The 23,597-nt window shown below is 30.4% G+C and overlaps 8 protein-coding genes and 1 non-coding gene across 9 annotated transcripts; 4 read left to right on the top strand and 5 right to left on the bottom strand.

Moving 5' to 3' along the window:
- Positions 1 to 558: 558 nt before the first annotated feature.
- PPL_06755 (uncharacterized protein) lies at positions 559 to 1,280 on the bottom strand (the record flags this gene model as incomplete). The annotated part of the gene is made up of 2 exons (XM_020577606.1): positions 559 to 1,051; positions 1,129 to 1,280. The coding sequence occupies 2 exons, from the start codon at positions 1,278 to 1,280 to the stop codon at positions 559 to 561; spliced, it is 645 nt and encodes a 214-aa protein (XP_020432054.1).
- Positions 1,281 to 1,882: 602 nt separating this feature from the next.
- PPL_06754 (uncharacterized protein) lies at positions 1,883 to 3,460 on the bottom strand (the record flags this gene model as incomplete). Its single annotated transcript, XM_020577605.1, has 2 exons — positions 1,883 to 3,205; positions 3,368 to 3,460. 2 exons carry the CDS (start codon positions 3,458 to 3,460, stop codon positions 1,883 to 1,885), a joined length of 1,416 nt encoding a protein of 471 aa, XP_020432053.1.
- A 733-nt stretch (positions 3,461 to 4,193) lies between these two features.
- Positions 4,194 to 6,221, top strand: PPL_06753 (ankyrin repeat domain-containing protein; the record flags this gene model as incomplete). Its single annotated transcript, XM_020577604.1, has 2 exons — positions 4,194 to 4,531; positions 4,625 to 6,221. 2 exons carry the CDS (start codon positions 4,194 to 4,196, stop codon positions 6,219 to 6,221), a joined length of 1,935 nt encoding a protein of 644 aa, XP_020432052.1.
- Positions 6,222 to 6,286: 65 nt separating this feature from the next.
- Positions 6,287 to 8,374, top strand: PPL_06752 (uncharacterized protein; the record flags this gene model as incomplete). Its single annotated transcript, XM_020577603.1, has 1 exon — positions 6,287 to 8,374. One exon carries the CDS (start codon positions 6,287 to 6,289, stop codon positions 8,372 to 8,374), a length of 2,088 nt encoding a protein of 695 aa, XP_020432051.1.
- A 115-nt stretch (positions 8,375 to 8,489) lies between these two features.
- Positions 8,490 to 9,149, bottom strand: PPL_06751 (glutathione S-transferase; the record flags this gene model as incomplete). Its single annotated transcript, XM_020577602.1, has 2 exons — positions 8,490 to 9,059; positions 9,117 to 9,149. The coding sequence occupies 2 exons, from the start codon at positions 9,147 to 9,149 to the stop codon at positions 8,490 to 8,492; spliced, it is 603 nt and encodes a 200-aa protein (XP_020432050.1).
- A 96-nt stretch (positions 9,150 to 9,245) lies between these two features.
- Positions 9,246 to 11,341, bottom strand: PPL_06750 (uncharacterized protein; the record flags this gene model as incomplete). Its single annotated transcript, XM_020577601.1, has 2 exons — positions 9,246 to 9,250; positions 9,667 to 11,341. 2 exons carry the CDS (start codon positions 11,339 to 11,341, stop codon positions 9,246 to 9,248), a joined length of 1,680 nt encoding a protein of 559 aa, XP_020432049.1.
- A 159-nt stretch (positions 11,342 to 11,500) lies between these two features.
- Positions 11,501 to 17,576, top strand: CYP514A1 (cytochrome P450 family protein; the record flags this gene model as incomplete). The annotated part of the gene is made up of 13 exons (XM_020577600.1): positions 11,501 to 11,554; positions 11,618 to 12,052; positions 12,214 to 12,429; positions 12,502 to 12,732; positions 12,815 to 13,109; positions 14,384 to 14,404; positions 14,598 to 14,632; positions 14,710 to 15,300; positions 15,590 to 15,820; positions 15,916 to 16,210; positions 16,515 to 16,597; positions 16,827 to 16,925; positions 17,559 to 17,576. The coding sequence occupies 13 exons, from the start codon at positions 11,501 to 11,503 to the stop codon at positions 17,574 to 17,576; spliced, it is 2,604 nt and encodes an 867-aa protein (XP_020432048.1).
- Positions 16,695 to 16,767, top strand: PPL_06749. Its single transcript has one exon. It is a non-coding gene; the product is annotated as a tRNA-Lys (tRNA).
- A 473-nt stretch (positions 17,577 to 18,049) lies between the features above and the next one.
- PPL_06747 (uncharacterized protein) lies at positions 18,050 to 22,964 on the bottom strand (the record flags this gene model as incomplete). The annotated part of the gene is made up of 5 exons (XM_020577599.1): positions 18,050 to 18,199; positions 18,980 to 19,024; positions 19,558 to 20,232; positions 20,443 to 20,875; positions 21,241 to 22,964. 5 exons carry the CDS (start codon positions 22,962 to 22,964, stop codon positions 18,050 to 18,052), a joined length of 3,027 nt encoding a protein of 1,008 aa, XP_020432047.1.
- Between the last annotated feature and the right edge of the window lie 633 nt (positions 22,965 to 23,597).

Below are 23,597 nucleotides of genomic sequence, written 5' to 3'. Positions count from 1 at the left end.
CACCTTTTGTTTCTTGCGTAGGGTGTCCATTAAAGAGAATTTCTTGACGTATGGGGATTCCTTGGTATTTGGGTACTGGACAACATATCGTAAAAACTTGTATAGGCTGAGTGGGCACAGAGATTGATTATCATATACATGTGATAGAATGATAGGGAAGGCTCTATTGCATTCCAATATTGATGTCCAGCTAAAGATTGATTCGTCATACCATGTACGTTTGATGCTTCTTTGTCTATAACTATGGTAGGATTGATTCTTTGGTAAAAGGTATCACCATTGGATATGTTAACAATGGTAATCTCAATTTCAATATAGATTTGCCAGTGGTCTCGGTATCCAACACCAAAATTACTGCCGGGTTTTCACTTTCATCGAGATGAGATCGTAGAAGAGGTCTGATAGTTGGCAAGGCAATGAACCTAGCCATAAACCCATTCTTCTGTTTGATAACCCATTCCAATTTTGAAGGATCTACTACTGAGTGGATCGCGTGAGCGGTGTTTTTGTGAGCATTGTAAGCGGCAGCCTGCGCAAAAACTTGTTGGCATCCATCATTCAGACATATATTAAAGAATATATCCTTCTTGGCTCTAATGGAGTCTTTGTAGCATGACAATTGGCGGATACAGAGTACTCTTCGCAGGTAGAATATACGAGTGATAGCTTTGTACTTTCATCAAGAGACATTTCGGAAGTGAAACCAAAACTTTGGTTGTGAATCGATGGCTTGTCTGACTGCTGTACGGCAGTGTCGACGAGATCTCCAGTGTCTAGATCCACTAAATCGTCATCGGCGTCCAGCTCGTCATCATCGCCATCATCCTCATCAGCTGATGCATCAACGATATCCAACGATTCAATTGTTTGTTGTGAGTCTGAGTATATTTTCTTAAAAATACTGACTTCTCGTTCACTATAAAGCTCGATATATTCATGAAACTTTTCCAATACCGCTTGAACATTACAATCTCCATAGCAAGTAGTTTCTTTTTGTTCCTTTGGGTAACATTTAAAATAAAAATATAATAGATATAGATTAAAAGGCATACTTACAATTAGCATTAATAATGATTGAGTTTTAGGTAGTTTGAGACATTTAAGAATATTGTTTGGTCGATATTAAACTGAATATCTATAGCAGGAGAATCTTCTGAAAACTTATGCATTAACTTTTTATAGTCCTTGTTTTCATTAATACTACAACTCTCATACTCTAAACTAAATATATTTGCAAGTTTAACCCAGTCTTCTCTGCTAGGACATCTATATTCGTTCATTGTTCACAATGCTTAAAAAAGGAGTAGTGTGCTAATCGATATACAACTAACAAAGCTCCGTCAGCAGGTAAGCCTCAAACCGCTATACAGCTCTCGGGCCTGCTGTTAAAAAGCTTTGATAACAGATTAACGTAAAGGTGTCTACAGATAAACTAAGTAAACATATACAAAAAAAAGCAAAATAAATAAATAAAAAATTTTTTTTTTTTTTTTTTCACCTTGTAAAAAAATTTATCTTCCCCAGTTTTTTTCCTTTATCATTGGACAAATAAATAGTGTAGAGTATAACAGTAATCTTTGTTGACTATAAGATGTATAGTAATCTTTGATGCTACAAGTATAGATATCACTAATTCTTTATAAAATATCAGTATTTTTACACAAGGTAGAACTAGAGTAGTAAACTTTCGACCAGTATACAAATGAGAAGATGACCCTGCGATTTCATCACTACAATGAAGTGGTTTGTAAAGGGATTATAGATCACAAGAAATTTATAAGTACAATCATATTTTAATATTATGACAGCGTTTTTTATTTAATTAAAATACAATTAATCCATAGCAATAGTATTAATCTTTAATATTTTGTCGGATGAATGATTATGGAGAAATAGTACCATGAATTGGAATTTGAATGATATTATCATAAAAGTTGATGGTGGTATTTGAAATTTGAATTTGTGATGGTAAGGTGATATTGAAAGAAGGAACTTTAATGAAACCTTCAACCATTTGAACTAATTGGTTGAATCCAGTTGGATCTACTTGACCTACATTGGAATAGGTGATACTTGAACTTGGAACAATATTCAAAATTTTTGAACTTAGTTCGATGGTCGTTGAATTTAAAACGGTTACATCATTAACAATCTCCACTTGCAAGTCAATCTTTACACCGAATGCATATTGGAGTGGTTGTGAAAGAATGGTAAAGTCTGCTTCGACGGCAACCTCTACAGTCATTCCAGTGGCGTTGATTGTTACCGTTGGGATATAGTTATTGGAAGAGACATTGAGGAGTAAACCTAGATTTGGGTATTGAAGGAGACCTGGCGCAATCGATGAGAAGAAAGAATCAGATGTATTCAATTTAATTGGCGAGGCAGCTGGAATCTCATTTGGTTGAACAGTAACTGGCAATAGTACTGCCAATCCAGTGTAGACGACACTTTGGAAGATGTAGGGTGTGAGTGTCACGACTATTGGAGCGTCTATGTTTTCGAGATAACTGGTATCGGGAATATAGTTTGGACTAAATGGAACTGGAACTACGGTTTCATTGATACTGGCAAATACGGTACCCATGAACTCAGCGGTCATTTGCGGAGGATAGTATGAGGGGGAGTTGGAAGCTTCGACCAATTGTCCGGTACAATCTATTTGGAAGGTGACGTCATTGAAAGACTCGGGGAGTTTGATGAAAGTGTAGATATAATTTTGGGGGGCTTCAAGGTATTCATTCAATCCATTGGTAATACCATTGGTGAGGGTCGGTACAAAACTATTGGAGATGGCATTGGAGATGTCACCGACTGGAATGAGACAAATGGTATCGGTACAATGCGCTTCTATTACAATATCACCTTTGTCAGAATCGATGGTGGTCTGAGTTAAGTTGAAATTTGCAATATAAGTGGAGTAGTCGAGAATTAACTCAGTGGAAAGTGTGATATTCTCAGAGGTAGTATAAATATTAACATAACCACTTTCACATATAACTTCACAAACGTGATAGTTGAATGTAATCTTAAATTCAGTGTCGGCCCAACCAATAAAAAAAGAAGTTGGATCCTGATTGAAAAAGAAACCATCTAAATCCAAATTAATGGTAACAGATGAAAAAGTATATGATATCGATCCAGAAGTACCGGAAATATCTGGTATATGATAACTATTTATATAATCAACTAATTTAGCAGTATACTATTTATAGATATAAAAATTGTTTGGGAAAGGAAAAAAAAAAAAAAATTTAAAATAAAAGTTAGTTGATTGACATAAAAATATTTAATATTTAAAATAATGATAAATAAATACAGTTAAACTAAAATCGTAAATAAATTGATTAGAAAATCCAACATATACACCGGCTGCACTATAGTTTCCTGGTTGGCAATAGCAAATTTGAGTAGAGAAAAGTAATGACAGTAATAATATAATAATATTTTTTTGTTCCATTTTTATAACAATGTTATTATTTGATGGTTAATTAATTATGTTTGCATCATTACCTTTGAAATATAAATAGCTATTTATATTTATACTAATCTTAAAAATAAATAATTTTTTAATTTTTATGTATTTTTTTTGATGAACAAAAAAATGAGGATTGAACCCGAGTTTTTATTTTAGAACCGAGTGTATATGATTATATCTATTACCTTTTTTGATTTTTACTTTGAATTTTCTAAAGTGATCGTGTGAGAAATTTCGCTTTGATTTCGACTCTCAATTGTTTTATAATTATTTAAAAAACTAAAAAAATATCTGAGATCAAATTTTTACCATGTTCAGTCAGAGATTTATTATTTTAACTTAAAAGTAGAATAAAAAAGTATTCTGGATAACAACAATTTAACAGTTTTTTTTTATTTGTTAAACACTCCGAAATAGTTACATTCATCGGAAATTGGGTTAATAAAACAAAATAAAGATCATGGTTGCTAATCTGTTTATATTGAGAATAGGTTCAAATTATAATTTATAAACATTTAAATTATTATAATTTTTGTTTTTTTTTCATTATTTATTTATGAATGTATTGATTGAGTTAAAAATAAATAAATATATGTAAATTCTTTTTTTTTTCTCAATTTTTTTTTTTGATTGAGTCGGGACATAGACTTGTCTTTGACAGTTTTTTTTTCTTTAATGATTTTTAATTGTCATTGAATCTATCGATCGATTAATTATGCAAGTAAATAGTGTAGATTATAACAACAACAATAAAAGTAAATTATTTAAAAGATTAATACATTTACAATTTGTTAGAAATCAAATATTTGGTTTTGTAAAGATCATCAACCGACAGTGTGCAGTTACAGTTAACAATTACTTTTCAACTAATCGTAGATTATTCTGTGATTACAATGACCTTGGATGTTACCCACATCAACTTATCAAGTATGGTTATCACGAGAGATACAAACAGATATTCAACACTGTCATTAGAGATCGACGACCGGGTTTACTACAGAGATGGAATCACTATTTCTCTTTGAACTATCTGTATTACGTTAATAGGAGAATGTATGATTGGCAGATTCAACATGAGCAGGAGCAGAAAGAACAGGTACAACTAGAGATTGGTAGATCTTCTACCTCCTTTTTGGTTATCAAAAGAAGAATTGAGCGATTCCAGGACTACAATGAAAGTGATTTTCATATCGATGGTGGATCACTCGAGACTAGTACCTATGTTCTATTCAAACAACTCTATTTACATTCTTTGAGAGATGCTGCTCGTATCGGTGCATTAGATCTCATTGAATGTGTATTCAGAGTATTCCCAGATGAGTTGAATATCAGATTGATTTTAGAAATAGCTGTTCAACATGGTCATCTTCCGATTGTCGAATTCTTTCATAACAATGTCAAAGATGGAAGTGTTTTTGATAAAAAGTTGGATGATTTAGCTCGTAGACAACGTAGTCAACCACATTTGGTGGATATCGCAGCAAAATATGGACAGTTGGATATTTTAAAGTTTTTACTTTTCAATCGAACTGAAGGTTGTTCAACTTCTACGCTTGATGCCGCAGCATATAATGGACATTTACCAATCGTAGAGTTTCTTCATCATCATCGAACAGAGTGTAACGCCAATACCCACGGCATGGATGCAGCTGGTGATGGACATCTAGATGTTGTTATCTTTATCCACAACAATCGAACTCATGAAACTATTTCCAAATCCTCATATAAATATGCAATCAGAAGAAATCATATTGAAGTTGTTAGATTCCTATTGGCCAATAGAACAGAGAGACCTCCACTGAAATCTCTTATGTTGGCAGCGAGTTACGGTCATCTTGATATGTTAATGTTGCTGTTATCAGAGCCATACCGTCAATTCTATGAGATAGACAATACGGTGATGGAGTATGCTGCGGGTAACGGCCAGTTAGAAATCATTCGGTTCCTTCACGAGAATACCACTGCACAGTGTGGAAGCGATGCAATGGATTTCGCAGCGGAAATGGGTGACCTGGATGTGATCAAATTTCTCCATATCAATCGAACGGAAGGCTGTTCTCCAGAAGCGATGGGGTCGGCTATAGATAATAAACACTTTGAAGTTGTCCGATTCCTTGTGGAGGTCAGACATTGGGAAATCGATCAATCGATCGTAGGTCAGTTAGCGTTTAATACAAGTTTCGCAATATTCAAATATCTCTATGAGATTGCAGTGGCATTAGAGAATTTACATATCGAACCAGCCAATTTCCAAATAGATAGTTATTTTGGTAAAGAGACCGATCCAACTGTTTTCAATTGGTTCCAAGAACATGGATTTCAAATCTCAGGCGCTGCATATTATTTTGCAACCAATATTAATAATAAAGTGGCAATCCAATGGCTTCACGAGAACACAACACATCCATTTACCGTTGAGAACACCGAGGCAGCAATTGCCATAGGTTCTCATTCGATTGTTGAATATCTCAATGAAGTTGGAGCACCATTCCCAGAATTCCCAATGGATAAAGCGTTTGATCTGCCAATGCTCACTTTCCTCCATCGAAATCGAACGGAATCACTCACGATTCATGCGATGGACAATGCAATCAATCGAGGTGACATTCAAATGATTAAATATCTCAAAGAAAACAACTTTGTTATTCAAAAAAGCCATACAGATTCATATAGAGTTGATTGGAATAGCCTTTGTAGTGGATACAATTCAAGACTTGCAATAATCAACAGTTTGCAAATATAAATAAATTATTACTTTTTCGAAAATTCTCATAACCATCACGTTAGTATCATCAAATAATTCCAAAAATGGTCGAAATGGGTTTCTACGATCATTTTTTTTTATTTCAAAATTCTACCTATTTTATTATGCAAATGATAATAGAATATGATAATTATAAAAGTAAATTATTTAAGAGATTATTACATTTACAATTTATTCGGAATCAAATATTCAGTTTTGTGAAGATCATCAATCGACAAGAATGTGTAAATGCTGATGAATTAAGTATTAGAACAGCATACCTGTGCAAAAAGCGAAGATTACTCTGTGATTACAATGACCTTGGATGTTACCCAGATCAACTTATCAAGTATGGTTATCACGAGAGATACAAACAGATATTCAATACTGTCATTAGAGATCAACGACCGGGTTTACTTCGTCGATGGTATCACCGTTTCTATATGAACTATCTGTATTACCATCAAAGGAAACAATATGATAGACAGATTCGATATGAGCAGGAGCAGAAAGAACAGGTACAACTAGAGATCAGTAGATATTCTTCAATCACTAAGCCAATGAGCAGAAAAATAGCGCGATTCCAAGACTACAATGAAAGTGATTTTCATAGCGATGCTGGGTCACTCGAAACTAGTACCTATGTTCTATTCAAACAACTATATTTTCATTCTTTGAGAGATGCTGCTCGTATTGGTGCATTAGATCTCATTGAATGTGTATTCAAAGTATTCCCAGATGAGTTGAATATCAGATCGATTTTAGAAATAGCTGTTCAACATGGTCATCTTCCGATTGTCGAATTCTTTCATAACAATGTCAAAGATGGATCACCTTTCGATCAGATAGTTAGAGAGAATTCAACTCAACCACATTTAATGGACGTCGCAGCACGATATGGACAACTGGATATTTTAAAGTTTTTGCACTTCAATCGAACTGAAGGTTGTTCAACCGATGCATATGATTTTGCAGCGACCAACGGACATTTAAATACAATCAAATTTCTTCACCATCATCGAACAGAAGGTTCTTCTATTACCCATACCATGAATGCGGCTTGTTTTGGACATCTAGATGTGCTTATCTTTATCCATAACAATCTAACTCATGAAGTTATATCTGATTACGCATTTCTAGGTGCAATCAGAGGAAATCATATTGAAGTTGTTAGATTCCTCTTGACCAATAGAACAGAGAGACCGCCATCGGATTCTCTTTTTTGGGCGGCACGTACAGGTAATCTTGAAATGTTAAAGTTATTTCTATCAGAGAGATACAGTCAATTCTATGAGATAGACAATACGGTGATGGATAGAGTTGCCCAATTCGGACGACTTGAAATCGTTCAATTCCTTCACGAGAATACCACCGCACAGTGTGGAAGCGATGCAATGGATAAAGCTGCGGAAATGGGACACTTGGATGTGATCAAATTTTTGCACTTCAATCGAACTGAAGGCTGTTCTCTACGTGCATTGCATTTGGCAATAGCTAATAAGCATCTTGATGTTGTCCGATTCCTTGTGGAGGTAAGACATATGGATATCGATCAATCAATCATCAATAGGTTCTCTAATAGTACAAGTTTTCCAATATTCAAATATCTCTATGAGATTGCAGTGGCATCAGGTAATTTCAATATTGAACCTGCCAATTTCCAAATAGAAAATTTCGTTCGTGAAGAGACCGATCCAACTGTTTTCAATTGGTTGAATGAGCGTGGATTTCAATTCTCAGGTATTGCATATAATATTGCAATCGATGTTAAGAGTAAGGTTGTATTCCAATGGCTTCATGAGAACACAACACATCAAGTGACCAATGTAAACACAACCAGAGCAATTTCCAGCGGTTGTCTTCCAATTGTTGAATATCTCAATGAAGTTGGAGCACCATTCCCAGAATTCCCAATGGACAAAGCATTTGATCTACCGATGCTCATTTACCTCCATCGAAATCGAACGGAATCACTCACGATTCATGCGATGGACAATGCAATCAATCGAGGTGACATTCAAATGATTAAATATCTCAAAGAAAACAACTTTGTTATTCAAAAAAGCCATACAGATTCATATAGAGTTGAACAGAATAGCCTTTGTATTGGATACAATTCAAGACTTGCAATAATCAACAGTTTGAAAATATAACGAATAAATGATATTGCTTTTAAAAATTTGGTAATTCTTTTTTATTTAATATTTTTTTTTCTTTTTTTCCAATTATATTATTCATTTTTTAAACTACATTGAATGAAAAGTTCTTCTAGAAAAATAAATCTTTTGGTCTCTTTGACAAATAATCGGAAATTGATGGAATGGCTTCAAAAGTTGATTTAAAATTGGTCAATGTTGGATATTTGTCAACAACTTCTTTATAGTTTTTGGAATATAGATTCTCAAGAGTTGTATAGGCACTGACATCGGCAGCACTCAATTTTGAACCAACAAAATGTTTTCCACCATTTTCTGTTAAAATCTTCTCCCAAGCACTAAGGAAACGAGGAAGTGTTTCATTCTTGTATAACGCTTTCTTTTCATCTGTATCATTGGTGAAGATTGGAATGGAAATGTCATAGGATGCCTGAGCAATAGAGAGAATTCTGGTTCTGTCCACCAATGAATCACCAGCCAAATTATATTTGTTGGCAATATAATTTTCAATCGCAATCGATTGAGAAATTTCGAAATCACCATCGATCAAGTAAGGAAGTTGTTTGTAGGTTGCTCTTTGTTTGATTTCAGCATTATCAAATGGATTTTTTACATCGTTGAATTCAACTCCTGCCACTACAAATAATACTCTACTAGTTTCAGCTCTTCCACGTCCGTTAAACTAAAAATATATTTTTTTAATATAAAAAATTATTTGAAAATTATTATTAATACATACATAATGTAAAGTTGGAATTTGAGAGGTAATCATTTTGAAAATATATGAATTTATATTAATAATAAAATTTTTTATTTATTTATTTAATTTTTTGTTTAATTGTTGATTGAATGAAATATCATTTTTTTTTCATTCTATTTATATAAAATCCTATATGTTCCATTTTTTTAAGTTTTATTCATGAATAAAAAAAAAGGTGTTCCAGAACATAGGAAGAATCTTCAAACCCCTAAATCGATCAAAAAATTGATCAAACAATTTTTTTTTTTTTAAAAAAATCTAACTATTTTAATTGAAACAAACAGAATTAAATATCTTTTTAAATTTTAAAAAAACTAAAATCTTATCTTAGAATAAATAATTGTGAAAAGTAAAGGTAATACTCTTATTCTCAAACAACTAGTTTCATATTCTGGAAAGATAAGATCTTATTGTTATACAGATATTTCGCTCTTTTATCTTTTAAAACTTAAAGAACAATGGAATCTATCTCTTTGGGTTTAAAACAATTTTTTTTATTGTAAATGTTAAGATTAAAGTAATATAATACTTTCATTAGGATCATTTAGTGGTACAGGATTAATAAAGTATTGTGATTGATTCATTTTTCTTGGTTGTTTATAATATTGATGATTAATGATTGATATTTTAAAATTGGTTGTTACAAAGTAGTTGGTAGCAAGTTGGTTCAATTGTTGTTGTTGTATTGTATTATAATCATCAGGGTGACAAATCAATTTAAGTTCTTCTATTATTGTTTGATTATTATTATCTTTGTTGTTTGTTTTGATAGCACCTAGAGTTTCGATTAAAGAGTTGGTATCGCAGCCAGAGAATCTGTTATCTTTAATTATTTTAATATGTTTGTTGTTTTTCAAGAAATATAATAATACATTGCCGAATTTAAAGTTAACAGATAGCCTTATCAGTGATTCGCAACTGAGAATCGAATCGACATGATGTTTCTCGAGGTAATCTGATATCGATAGACGACGAAGTCTGCTTAGATGGTTGATCGATGTCAGCAGTGATTGAAATGGTGTAACTCCCTTGAGTTTGAGTGTATCTAGTTGTTGACCTATTGTGTGAATATCTAGTAGGAATACTCTATTGGTAAGTCCGACGTCGGCAGTGTATTCCTGGTTGAGTGTATGGTTGTCTCTGTCACGATAGCTAGTAATTGGAGACTTATTGGTAATCGATAGATAGCTTAGATGTTTCAAATCACCTAACAAGGAGGATGGCCTATCTGTTAAGTTATAGGTATGCACCATTCTATGATATACATGATTCAACTTTAACTTTGTTACATTCGGACATAGTCGCGAGAGTTGAATAGGTAGGTCGTTTACTTGGTTTCGTATCCATTGGTATATATGAATATGATTCAATTCCAATGTTTTTAGATTCACTAGAGCGCTAACACTATCATTTGATTGCCATGGTAACCTATTGTTGAAACAAGATGCTATCGAGAGAGAAGTGAGCGACTTTAACTCGTTGGCATTCAGTACCGGTGGCAGTAGTTCGGTGTGTGAAGAATGACTCTGTTCCAAGTGGAATCTCTCGAGACTGGTGAAATATCTGACTTGTACTCTATTGGCATTCATCGAGTAAACGGTAAGTCTCTTTAGAGTTGGAGCAATCGCAAGAGAATGAAGCTTCAGTGAATCCGGTAGGTTTACAATGGTCATCGAGTTGATTTGCCAATGATCGAGCAATACCTCATTATAATAATCGATCCAATAGTAATCGCTTACCATTTGAAAAAATTCCTTTATTTCTAATCTATTATCATTATCAAATATCAATGTAAATCTATTGATTTTAAACTTGATATCTTTGTTATTATTATTATTATTATTATTATTATTATTAATATTATTTAAACTATAACTATTAAACTTTTTAAAAGATCTTTGATATGAGAATGGATAGTTGATAAGAAATAATGATCGATGATTGGTTACTGTTATTCTAAGTGTTGATTTCGCTAAGATATTCACCAACCAATAGTGTGATATCAATGACAACGATAGAGGATTCCACTCATACCTATGATATCCACATTCAAACTCTGACAACAAACTTAATATTTTCCTCCATATTAAATCTGGCAATATAGTTTGATTACTCTTTTCCAAAAATTGTGAATAATCTATATTATTATTATTATTCTTATTGATAACCCTACTGCTGCTAATACGTGATGATTTCTGACCCATTGTAGTTAAATAAAAAAAAAAAGTGTGTTTTGTGAAAAATCATTGTTCAGTAAGGTTCAAAATTCATTTTTTATTTTCAACACTAATTTTTTAGAATGTTTAAAAACAAAAAAATTAAACAGAATCATTAAATTGTACTCTGTTTATTTTATTAAAACTATGATTATATTATCAATAGTTATTGTTTTTATCTTATGGATTTTATATGAAAAGGTATAACTTTAGATATTTTAAATACTACAAAATTAAATTTAATATTGTTTTTTTTTATTTTAGAATCCTTATAAAAAATGTCCACCATCACCATTGGCAATACCTTTGATTGGTCATTTACATTTACTTGGTGAAAATATTAATAATGATATGGATCTTCTTTTCAGGAGATATGGTGAAGTGTTTAGATTTAAAATGGGATCGGTCGAAGGAATAGTTTTAACAGGTCCGGGGGAACTATTCAAGAAGCATTTACTTACAATGATCTATTTGTTAATCGATTTTCAAAGAGAAGGAAGAACCGATATCAATCGTGGAGAGAGTATGACATCATCCAATGGTGAATATAATACATATCTAAGATCGATTCTTCTTCAACACCTTACACCAAGTAAATTGAAAAAATCAGAGGAATCAATGGTGGAAGAGATTTCAAAACTCTATGAATGTTTAAAAGTTCAATCGAAATCAGGTGAACCAATTAATTTATTTCCATTTGTAAAGATATGTACTCTGAATATCTTATTAACCAAACTATTCGACAAACAATTTCCATATGAGTTGGATGGTCAAGCTATGGAAACATGTGATATAATCCAAGGTATTCAATTGATTTTAGGACGTCCTATGATATCAGACTACTCTTCTTTTATAAAAAGTTTAAGAATTCATCAACATCTTCAACAGATTATAATGAATTAATGACTAAGTTGAAGACTATAATTGGAAAACTAGTTGAAGATAGAATATCAGGTTCAGAGTCACCCAATATCATAGCAGATTCATATATTCATGAATTTAAAGCTGGAAATATTTCAAATATTGGACTTTTTTTACTATTGCCGATTTCATCTTTGCTGGATCTGAAACTACTTGTAACAAAACAAAAAAAAAGAAAAAAAATTATTTTGATTGAGTATTAATTAATATTTTATAAAAATTGAAAGTCTTTAGTTATATTATGTTTAATCAGAGTTTGTTGTAATTATCCAGAGGTTCAAGAAAAGTTATATTTAGAACTCACAAGTGTTGAGAATAGAATACCTTCAAAAATATCAACACCATACACCAACGCTGTGATTAGAGAAACAATGAGAAGATATACTATAAATGGATTTGGTAACTCACATGAAGCAATTAGAGATGGCTATTTCCGTGGTTATTATGTAAAGAAAGGTGTATGTATTTAATATGTAATATATATAGTTTATTATTATATAATATTTTAATTAAGTAAAAATTATATTAAAAATTTAATAGACTCAAGTATTTCAAAATATTCACAGTTCAATGTTATCAGAACAGTATTGGGATGATCCAATGGAGTTCAAACCAGAGAGATTTATTGGTGTGGATGCACAAAAGAATTCTAATAGAGTCAAAATAATTTTTGGAAGTGGACCAAGAAATTGTGTTGGAATGAATCTTGCTGAGCTGGAGGTTTATTTAGTGGTTACACAATTGATCAAATCATTTAAATTTACTTCACCAAATTCTGAATTTATTGAAGAATCAATGGTATATGGTTTAGCTGTATCTCCAACTCCCTTCAAATGTAATATTCAAATAAGAGAAGTTTGAAAATAAAAAAGGTTGTATAGAATCTTTTTGATTTTCAATTATTTATGTTTATTTGCCAGGATTTTGCTATGATTCTAAAGTAAAATTTAATTATTTTTGCCACTACAATATTAGCACCTAGTGTTTCGATTAAAGAGTTGGTATCGGAGCCAGAAAATCTGTTATCTTTAAATATTTTAATTACTTTTTTTTTTTTTAAGAAATAATTAAATTTTACTTTAGAATCATAGCAAAATCCTGGCAAATAATACTTTGCCGAATTTAAAGTAAACAGATAACCTTATCAGTGATTCACAACTGAGAATCGAATCGATATGATGATTCTCAAGGTAATCTGATATGGATAGACGAGATCGATGTCAGTAATATTGGAAATGTTGTAACTCCCTTGAGTTTGAGTGTATCTAGTTGATTGCGTGAATATATAGTAGGAATACCTGTAGGTTTACAAAGGTCCAGAGTTGATTTACTAATTATCTAGCAATGCCTTATTATAATAATCGATCCAATAGTTATCATGATACCAATTGATTGAATTCCTTTATTGCTAATCTATATTGATAATCATTATCAAATATTAAATTAAATCTATTGAGTTTAAACCCGACAGTATCTTATCATGATCTTATTATTATTTAAACTAGTGCTTTTCAACTTTTAAAAGATCTTTGATATGATATTGGATAGTTGATAAGAAATAACGATCTAATGTTGATTAATTGTTATTCTAAGTGTTGATTTCGCTAAGATATTCACCCACCAATAGTGTGATTTGTTATTTCATTTTATTGGTTATTTTTGCACACGTGTTTTTGTATCCTCACATTATTACACATATCAATGACAACGATAGTTGATTCCACTCATACATATGATATCTACATTCAAACTCTGACAACAAACTTAATATTTTCCTCCATATTTAATCTGTCGATAATATGATTACTTTTTTCCACTAATGTGAAATATGTTTATTTTTCTTATTGATAACCCTACTGTAATACTAGATGATTTCTGCTATTGTAATTAAATAAAAAAAAAAGTGTGTTGTGAGAAAATTTATTCTCCAGTGACTAAATATAACTAGCTCCAACCACTTTAACTCATTAATTTTTTATATCTTTATGATGAAAATAGTGTGGTTTCTTGTTACTTTTCACCTCTGTCGCAAATATTGTTATTTCATGGTCTAAAAATTAGATGGATTAATATCATTGGAGTTTTTTTTTTTAAATTTATTCAAAATAGGGTTACAGGAGGTAAGAGCTAGTTTGAGATTTAAATTTTAACCTGCGTATTTAAATTATAACAATAACATTTATCCGCATATAAATTTATTCTTTTATTTATTTTCATCAGTATTTATTTTAGTATTTTGAAAACCAAATCAATTTTATCATTATCGACAAATAATTAAATTTGTCAAATTTTTGTTTTAAAACTATGATTTTAATATCAATAGTTATTGTTTTTATCTTATGGATTTTATATGAAAAGGTATGATACGTAATTTATAACTTTAGATATTTTAAATACTACAAAATTAAATTTAATATTGTTTGTTTTTATTTTAGAATCCTTATAAAAAATGTCCACCATCACCATTGGCAATACCTTTGATTGGTCATTTACATTTACTTGGTGAAAATATTAATAATGATTTGGATCGTCTTTTCAGGAGATATGGTGAAGTGTTTAGATTTAAAATGGGATCGGTCGAAGGAATAGTTTTAACAGGTCCGGAAACTATTCAAGAAGCATTTACTTACAATGATCTATTTGTTAATCGATTTCAAAAGAAAGAAAGAACCGATATCAATCGTGGAGAGAGTATGACATCATCCAATGGTGAATATAATACATATCTAAGATCGATTCTTCTTCAACACCTTACACCAAGTAAATTGAAAAAATCAGAGGAATCAATGGTGGAAGAGATTTCAAAACTCTATGAATGTTTAAAAGTTCAATCGAAATCAGGTGAACCAATTAATTTATTTCCATTTGTAAAGATATGTACTCTGAATATCTTATTAACCAAACTATTCGACAAACAATTTCCATATGAGTTGGATGGTCAAGCTATTGAAATATTAAATATAATCCAAGGAAATCAACCTATTTTAGGACGTCCTATGATATCAGAATACTCTTCTTTAATAAAAGTTTAAGAAATCATCAACATCTTCAACAGATTTAAAAGAATTAATGAGCAATATGAAGACTATATTGGCAAACTAGTTGAAGATAGAATATCAGGTTCAGAGTCACCCAATAACATAGCAGATTCATATATTCATGGAAGTTAAAGGCTGGGAAATATTTCAAAATATTGGACTTTTTTTTTACTAATGCCGAATTCAATCTTTCGGAATCTGAACTACTGTAAAAACAAAAAAAAGAAAAAAAGTTATTTTGATTGAGTATTAATTAATATTTTATAAATATTGAAAGTCTTTAGTTATATTATGTTTAATCAGAGTTTGTTGTAATTATCCAGAGGTTCAAGAAAAGTTATATTTAGAACTCACAAGTGTTGAGAATAGAATACCTTCAAAAATATCAACACCATACACCAACGCTGTGATTAGAGAAACAATGAGAAGATATCCAATTAATGGATTTGGTAACTCACATGAAGCAATTAGAGATGGCTATTTCCGTGGTTATTATGTAAAGAAAGGTGTATGTATTTAATATGTAATATATATAGTTTATTTTAATAATATATTTTAATATTTTATTTTATATTTTATTTTAATTAATTAAAAATTTATTAGATTCAAGTATTTCAAAATATTCACAGTTCTCTGTTATCAGAACAGTATTGGGATGATCCAATGGAGTTCAAACCAGAGAGATTTATTGGTGTGGATGCACAAAAGAATTCTAATAGAGTCAAAATAATTTATGGAAGTGGACCAAGAAATTGTGTTGGAATGAATCTTGCTGAAGTGGAGATTTATGTTTTGGTTACACAATTGATCAAATCATTTAAATTTACTTCACCAAATTCTGAATTTATTGAAGAATCAATGGTATATGGTTTAGCACTATCTCCAACTCCCTTCAAATGTAATATTCAAATAAGATAAGTTTGAATAAATAAAATTCGTTTTAATAATTTCAAATACAAGGTAGAATTAAAGTGGAATTGAGATCTCAATAAAAGAAGAGTATGATTTCATAAATCTTTTAAAAATTATCCTCAGATCTAATTTATTTAAAATCTGTTCTTTGTTTACATTACGTTCGATCTCTTCTTGGATGTAGTGGTGGCTGAAAACTGTTCGATGACGTGTAGCAGTACCACTGCTTGGTGCTTCTGCAATTTGAATAGATGATACCAAGTTTGTTGTGAATATGTTTTATCTTGTAGATATTGAGATCGGTATGAACAGGAATCACTGTGATAAAGATAGAGTTGGCTGCGGCTATAACATGTGGACAGAGATTTTATGTGTATGTTTCACCACACATTAATTTGAGTTCGACGAATATAATAATAACAAAATAAAAAAAATTGAAAATTTTTAATCGCGAAATTAGCAACATCAAAGCCCGGTTAGCTCAGTCGGTAGAGCGCACGGCTCTTAACCGTGTGGTCGTGGGTTCGAGCCCCACATTGGGCGCTTTCTTTTTTAATTAATATCCTTGATGCGCGCATCAAGTAAAACATTTTGTAACCAAGTCGAAGGACGTAGTTAGTGAAATGGTTCATTCGTGGGCCTTCACTACTTCGACCCGGGTTCGAGGCTCGGTAATGACTAAGTTTCCCCGCTACCGGAACGTATATAATAAAACTGATGTCCTAAGAGCCCATGGGGCAATACATTGACACCAACTCGTGAGGAGGTGATAAAAAACACCTCCTTAGTGCGGTCCATTGCGCTCAAAAAAAAAAAAAAAAAAAAAAAAAAAAAAAAAAAAAACCTTTTTGTAACCAAATTTGTAACAAGATGGATTTATTTAGAATAAATCAGAGTATGTATATAATACAATCAAAGAGAGAACACTTGAGAGTTTTGATTAATAATTGTGCTTTATTTAATGTATTGAATATCAGTTATATTTACCTTGAGAGTTTTGATTAATAATTGTGACTCTGTGAATTGTTTATATAGTTCTTTATTTTGATTCCTTACAGAATTCCTGGTTATTTCTGGAAGTGGATTCCTTATCGAGTTCCTGATTATTTCTGAAAATGGAACAAAATTGGTTTTCCATGGTCTTTTTCATTGTGTTTTTATATTTCTTGGAGTCTATGAACGGATTGAAAAAAAAAAAAAAAAAAAAAAAAAATGAACAGATTGGAGTGAGGATTATTTACAGCAAAAATCTATGAAACCGGACAGAGGTTTCAAAATATCAAACAGTAATACATTTATTTGTTATAGAAACTAATAAATATATTCTAAGATAGATCTTTGTTAAAGATTAATTATTAGAAAAATATTGAAATATTTACCATTTTAAAAAAAAATAAAAAAAATAAAAAAACTAAAATTAACTGTGCAATATTTCTGAAGTGATAAAATATTTTTTATTTATATACATTTAAATTGATTTAAAAGAAAACAATTAATAGGATGTCCAATAGCCTTGGTTGAGGATTACTTGATTCAATCTGTTTGGCATTGATTCATATAGTGATTGGCAGTACTCCGGTGTCATTTCATATCACCACTATAAATGCATCATTTAAGAGCTCTATTGAGTTTAGAATGAATGGCATCTAGTATATATATTTATCTCAACAATACCCAAGAATTTTAAAAAACATTCAGGTCCTGACTGGTTTGTTTATATATCAAATTTAGTTAAGAATACATTTTAAGTAAAAAATATTATGAGTTTTAGTATATTGATGACAAGTGAGATATCTTGTACAGTTGAGGAATATACTAAAATTAGTTAAACAATATTATTTATTCGTCGATCTATATCATACTCTAAAATTTCTAAAAAATCTGGGAATCTAGAGCTTAAGATAGATTGTCTAAGTATCCAGTTCCATATTAAATTAATTAGAGAAAAGATTGAATTTGAATCTACCACTTTCAACTAAATGATAGAATATTATTTGTTCTATAATCGGGAACTCCTTTAAAGAATAACCTTTCTTTATACTATACTCTCCTTGTTTTATTTTCGTTTCATCTGTTAAATTACTTTTCTAAAAAAACAATATCCTTATTTATTGTAAAATCAGTTCAAAACCTTTACATTTTGAATATGAAGAAGAGTCTAAAAGGTTTTTTTTTGTATTATTTCTGAAAGTAATTCCTTAATCCTTTATTATTCTTCTAATAATGTTATTGATTTATCTTTTTAAAAATGTATTGTTGTCCTTTTTTTTTTTAATGATATAATTGTTTTTTAAAAAACAATTTAAATTTTATTTTAAATATAATTGTAATCTTTTAAATTTATATCCTTTTTATACATATGGTATTTGTGTTCAGTGCTGAGTTTGTTTTTGCTTAGTTTTTCTTTAGTCTTGAAACTGTTGAAAATTAGAATTGTATTTTAAACCAATAACTTCTTGTTCCGTTCAGTAATCCAAATCAAGTATTCCAAAAATCTTTTATCTTTCTGTTAACATTTTACTTGGTATCATTCTTATATATAATATAATTAAGTATTTCAAAATAAATTTAAAAGTACTATAATAAAAAATATTTTATTACTTCAGAAATATTGCACAAATTAATTTTATCTTTTATTTTTTTTATTTTTTTTTTAAAATGATAAATGATTCATTTCTTTTTAATTATTAATCATTTACAAAGATCTATCTTAGAATATATTTATTAGTTTCTATAAACAAATAAATGTATTTACTGTTTGATATTTTGAAACCTCTGTCCGGTTTTTCACAGATTTTTGCTGTATTTATAATTTCGGATTATTAAATAATATATTAGCAATAAGTACAAAGTAAGATGTATTCAAATATATAAGTCTTAATTTAAAAAAAATAAAAATAAAAAATAAAAATAAAAAAAAAAACACGCAACTACTGCTATCACAACTTATTAATTAATAATAACTATAAAAAATAATAATAATAATATTTTATTGGCTATTTCTCACGGCCTGTGTGAGAATATATACATTGTATTTATTGATTTGTTTTAATAATCATATTCAGAAATTACAATGTATTATTTTTGTCAATAAAATATTTATGAATATTGATCTTTAATTTCTCTCTTTTGATTCTTGTAGTGGTTTCGAGATGACTGGAAAGTAATTTCTAAATAGTTGAAACTTGAACCCAAGTAGTGTTTATCGAGTGACTTGTCATGTGCGATTCTATCAGATGCAAGAAGCTTTGTTAGCGCTAGGATTTGAAAAAAAGTATCGAAACTGTAGACCTTCAAATATCTAATATGTTTGTTGTTCTCTATGAAATATGCCAGAGTATCGTTGAAGCTAGCAGAGAGTCGCACCAGTGATTTACATTGATGAATCAGATCGATGTGCTCTTTATCGAGTCTGGTTGTAATTGATAATCGCTTCAAGTTTATCAGCTGATCGGTGAGTACTGTCGAGCCGCTACTGAACAGATGGCTGAACAATGTATATTTGCCTTTTAGCTTAAGAGTATGTAGTTGATATCCGATAGCTTCGAGATCGATTGAGAATGCCACCGCTGTTTTACCGTGATCGTACTCTGCGAGTAAATCGTCGTTGCTTTCTGAATCCGATTGACTCATCATATCGATATTATTGATCGATAAGTAAGCCAATCGTTTTAGGTTGATTAATATTGGAATGGTATTTAAATGACTATCTTCTTGTTGCTGGAATGCATTAATGTTATTATTGGTTGCTGTTGTTGTTGATTGATCGGTTGTATTCATTGCATGAACTATTCTATGATAAACATGATTCAACTTTAGCTTTGAAATGTTTTGGAATTTAGCAAGATCAATCGGTATTCTGTGGTCGGGACTAGTTCTTTCCCAAGGTGTATAAAAAGGTTTGTGAAGGTAGTCGAGTGTTAGCGCTTCGATATTCTTGAACCAATCGGGATTTTCGACGACTTTGAATGGATTGTCGTTGTTGAATGGCGCGGCAATCGAGAGTGTCTTCAAATGTAAAGGCAGATCTTCTGGAACAGCCGGTTTATATGGTAAACTAGTTTGTTTGATTGTCAGTCGTTCGATATTCGGGAAGAGCTTGGTAATCAACTGATGTTGACACGTCTGATAGATTCTCATACACCTTAGTTGCTTGGCAATAGCCAGTGTCTCAATCATATGGAATAGATTGGGATTGACAACGGTCATTGAATCTACCGACCAGTGTGTCTCTAGCGGTTGATTGTAAGTCATTACCCAATTGATAGTTTTACGTTTCTGTTGCTGTCTTTGTTTGTGTTGTTGTTGTTGTTGTCTATGTAACTGTAAACTATTTATAAGTGACTCGGTGTAACTCATCTGTTTGTATATTAATGTTAATTTACTAATATTGAATGTCTTCTTATCTATAGCTGTTGAATGTTGTTGTTGTTGTTGTTGTTGTTGATCTAACAGCTTATTGTGTGATCTTTGGTATGCCAGTGGATAGTTGATAATAAATGAAGAGTCGATATCTAATGTTGTTATTCTAAGTGTTGATCTAGCAATGATATTCACCAACCAATAGTGTGATATCAATGACAACGATAGTGGATTCCACTCATACCTATGATATCTACATTCATACTCTGATAGTAACCTAATGATATTCCTCCATATTAAATCAGTTAATTTCGTTTGATTATTATTTATTACACTAATTTCTCCACTAACAGATCTTTCACCATCAATATTTATATAAGATCTACTTGTTGTCAAACCCATCTTTTATCTATAATAATAATAATAATAATAAACACACAACAAATTTTATATACATAAATACTAATATTGGGGAAATAAAATTGTAAAAACGATTTATTGAAAATAAATATCAAACAATTTATTTGCCAGCCAAACTATTTTTCAAGGTTTCACCTGGTTTGATTGTTAGACTACAAAGTAAAGTGTTGGCTCTCTACAGAGGTTATTTAATTTTATGTAACGTTAGAAAATTATATTTTATTTTATATTTACATCAAGAAAGACATATATCTTGATCGATGACTCTTTTTTTCATGTTTAGGATCATCTCTTTTATTTGGTTGAAATATTATGATTAGATTATTGAATTGCGGTCCCAAATAGTGTTTATCTAATATTTCATTGTAGTAATATCTATTTTTTTGTAAGATTGGCTGTAGTGAATCTGTATGATGATCATCATTTGTTGTATTGTTGAAATGATCTGAATGATATACTTTTAAATATTTGATTGTAGAATTGATCTGTAAGAAGTACTTTATATTACTATTATTATTATTGAAATTTGCAGATAATCTAACGAGTGATTTTGATTGTAGAATCCTATCGATATGATGTGTATTCTCTAGAGGATCTGTCAGTGAGAGTCTATTCATGTATGGTAGTAGCTCCAATGACATCAGTAGCTGATTGAACAGAGTGTATTTACCCTTGAGTTTCAATGTATTAATCTGTACACCAATCAATGACAAATCTCTTTGGAAAACCGATACAGTCAGACCATTCCGATACTCTTCTTTTGCATCAACATCCCTTTCGTCTTGCTGCTCACCACCACCACCACCATAGAATTGAAAAGGTGCACTAACATTAGATATACACAAACAACTCAATTGTTTTAATCCACCTAAAACTGAAACCAATGTTGTTGTCGCTGGTTGTGTTATCTCCTGTTGCTGCTGAGCAATGACAATACTATTTGAATGAAGAGTATTTACCAATCTATGATAGATATGATTCAACTTTAGAGATGTTAGATTCGCAAATTGCTTTGTAAAGTCAATGTTGATGTGTTCCGAAGCAACATTCTTCCATTCTGTAATATGAATATGATTCAACTCTAGTTTTGTAACACCTTCAAACCAAGGTTGGAAAGAATTGTCTTTAAATGGATATCTATTAATATCATTGTTGTTGTTGTTGTTGTTGTTTGATTTGAATGGTATTGTTAGAGATAATGAAGTGAGCAACGATGATTTGTTTGGAATAGTAAATGAAAGTGACTTTGTAGCTTGATTGTTCTGACGCAGAGAAAATGTAACAACATTCTGAAATGCTGACATATCGATTGCTCTTGGGTTTTCGTGGTAGATTCTTAGCGTTCGTAGTTGAGCTGCCACCAACAGTTTCTCTGGTTCAAAGTTTCTCGGTGGATTGACAAGCGTCAGTGAATCGAATGACCAATATCTAATTAGCGCATCGTTGTACATCTCCAACCAAAGATGTCTATTGTACAACTTCCTATTCTCTCGGAATGGCATCGATACGAATTTCAATTGAAAATCACTATGATTGAATATTACTGTTAATTTTATAATATTAAACTTTCTATCTATTTCTAAAATATTATTATTATTATTATTATTATTATTGCTATTGCTATTGCTGTTGTTATTATTATTATTATTATTTGTTTTATATAAATTTATAAAAGAACGTCTATATGATTTATGAAAGTTTAATAGGAATTGTGATTTGGAATCTGCGGTTGTAATTCTTAGAGGTGCTCTAGCGACGATGTTTACAAGCCAGTAGTGCGATACTAGCGAGAGTGACAGAGGATTCCACCGACATCTATGATATCTACATCGGTCATTCGATAGCAAACTAATGATTTTTCGCCATAATAAATCAGTTAATCTAGTTTGATTACAAACTATCTTTTGTTCATTAATAACATCATTATCATTATTTGATTTTGAAATAGTAGATCCCATTATCTCAAGTTTGTAATAATAATCCTATCATGATAATAATAAAAATAAACTGAAATGATGGTGAACATATATATATGTTTTTGGTTAATGAATATGATGAATTGAGTTAAATTAATTACACCACAACCACACCAATCATTTTTTTTTAAAAAAAAAAATAAACTACATCATCATTCCAAAATTCTCTTATAAGATCTTTAACAAATCAATATTGATATCAAAATGATTTCTAATTCAGTAGTAGTATAGGTAAGATATGAATAGCATACTTTTAAGTATATATATATCTAAGATATTGAATTGAATGAACTCTCCTTTTTAAAACAAATTTAAATAATAAAAAATTATTTTAATTTTAGTTTAATTTAAGTTATTTATTTTATTTATTTATTTTATTTATTTATTCTCAAACACAAAGAAATATTATAAAAGCTTTTGTTATATCGACAACAGTTAGAATTTCAACTAAATAAATAAAGTTAAAAATAAAAATGAACTTAAAAAAGTTTTTTTGGTGAGTCATTTTTTGATTAACAAAAACACTAATTAATTTTTAACAATTTAAATTAATATTTTATATTTTTATATATCTACACTATTATATAGTTGTAATTGTTGTTTTTAATTAAGAAA

Source organism: Heterostelium album (assembly GCF_000004825.1).
Source record: "Heterostelium album PN500 unplaced genomic scaffold PPL_scaffold6, whole genome shotgun sequence".
NCBI lineage: Eukaryota > Evosea > Eumycetozoa > Acytosteliales > Acytosteliaceae > Heterostelium > Heterostelium album.
The sequence above is the reverse complement of the archived record's forward strand: the minus strand, read 5'-3'. Positions and strand labels throughout refer to the sequence as shown.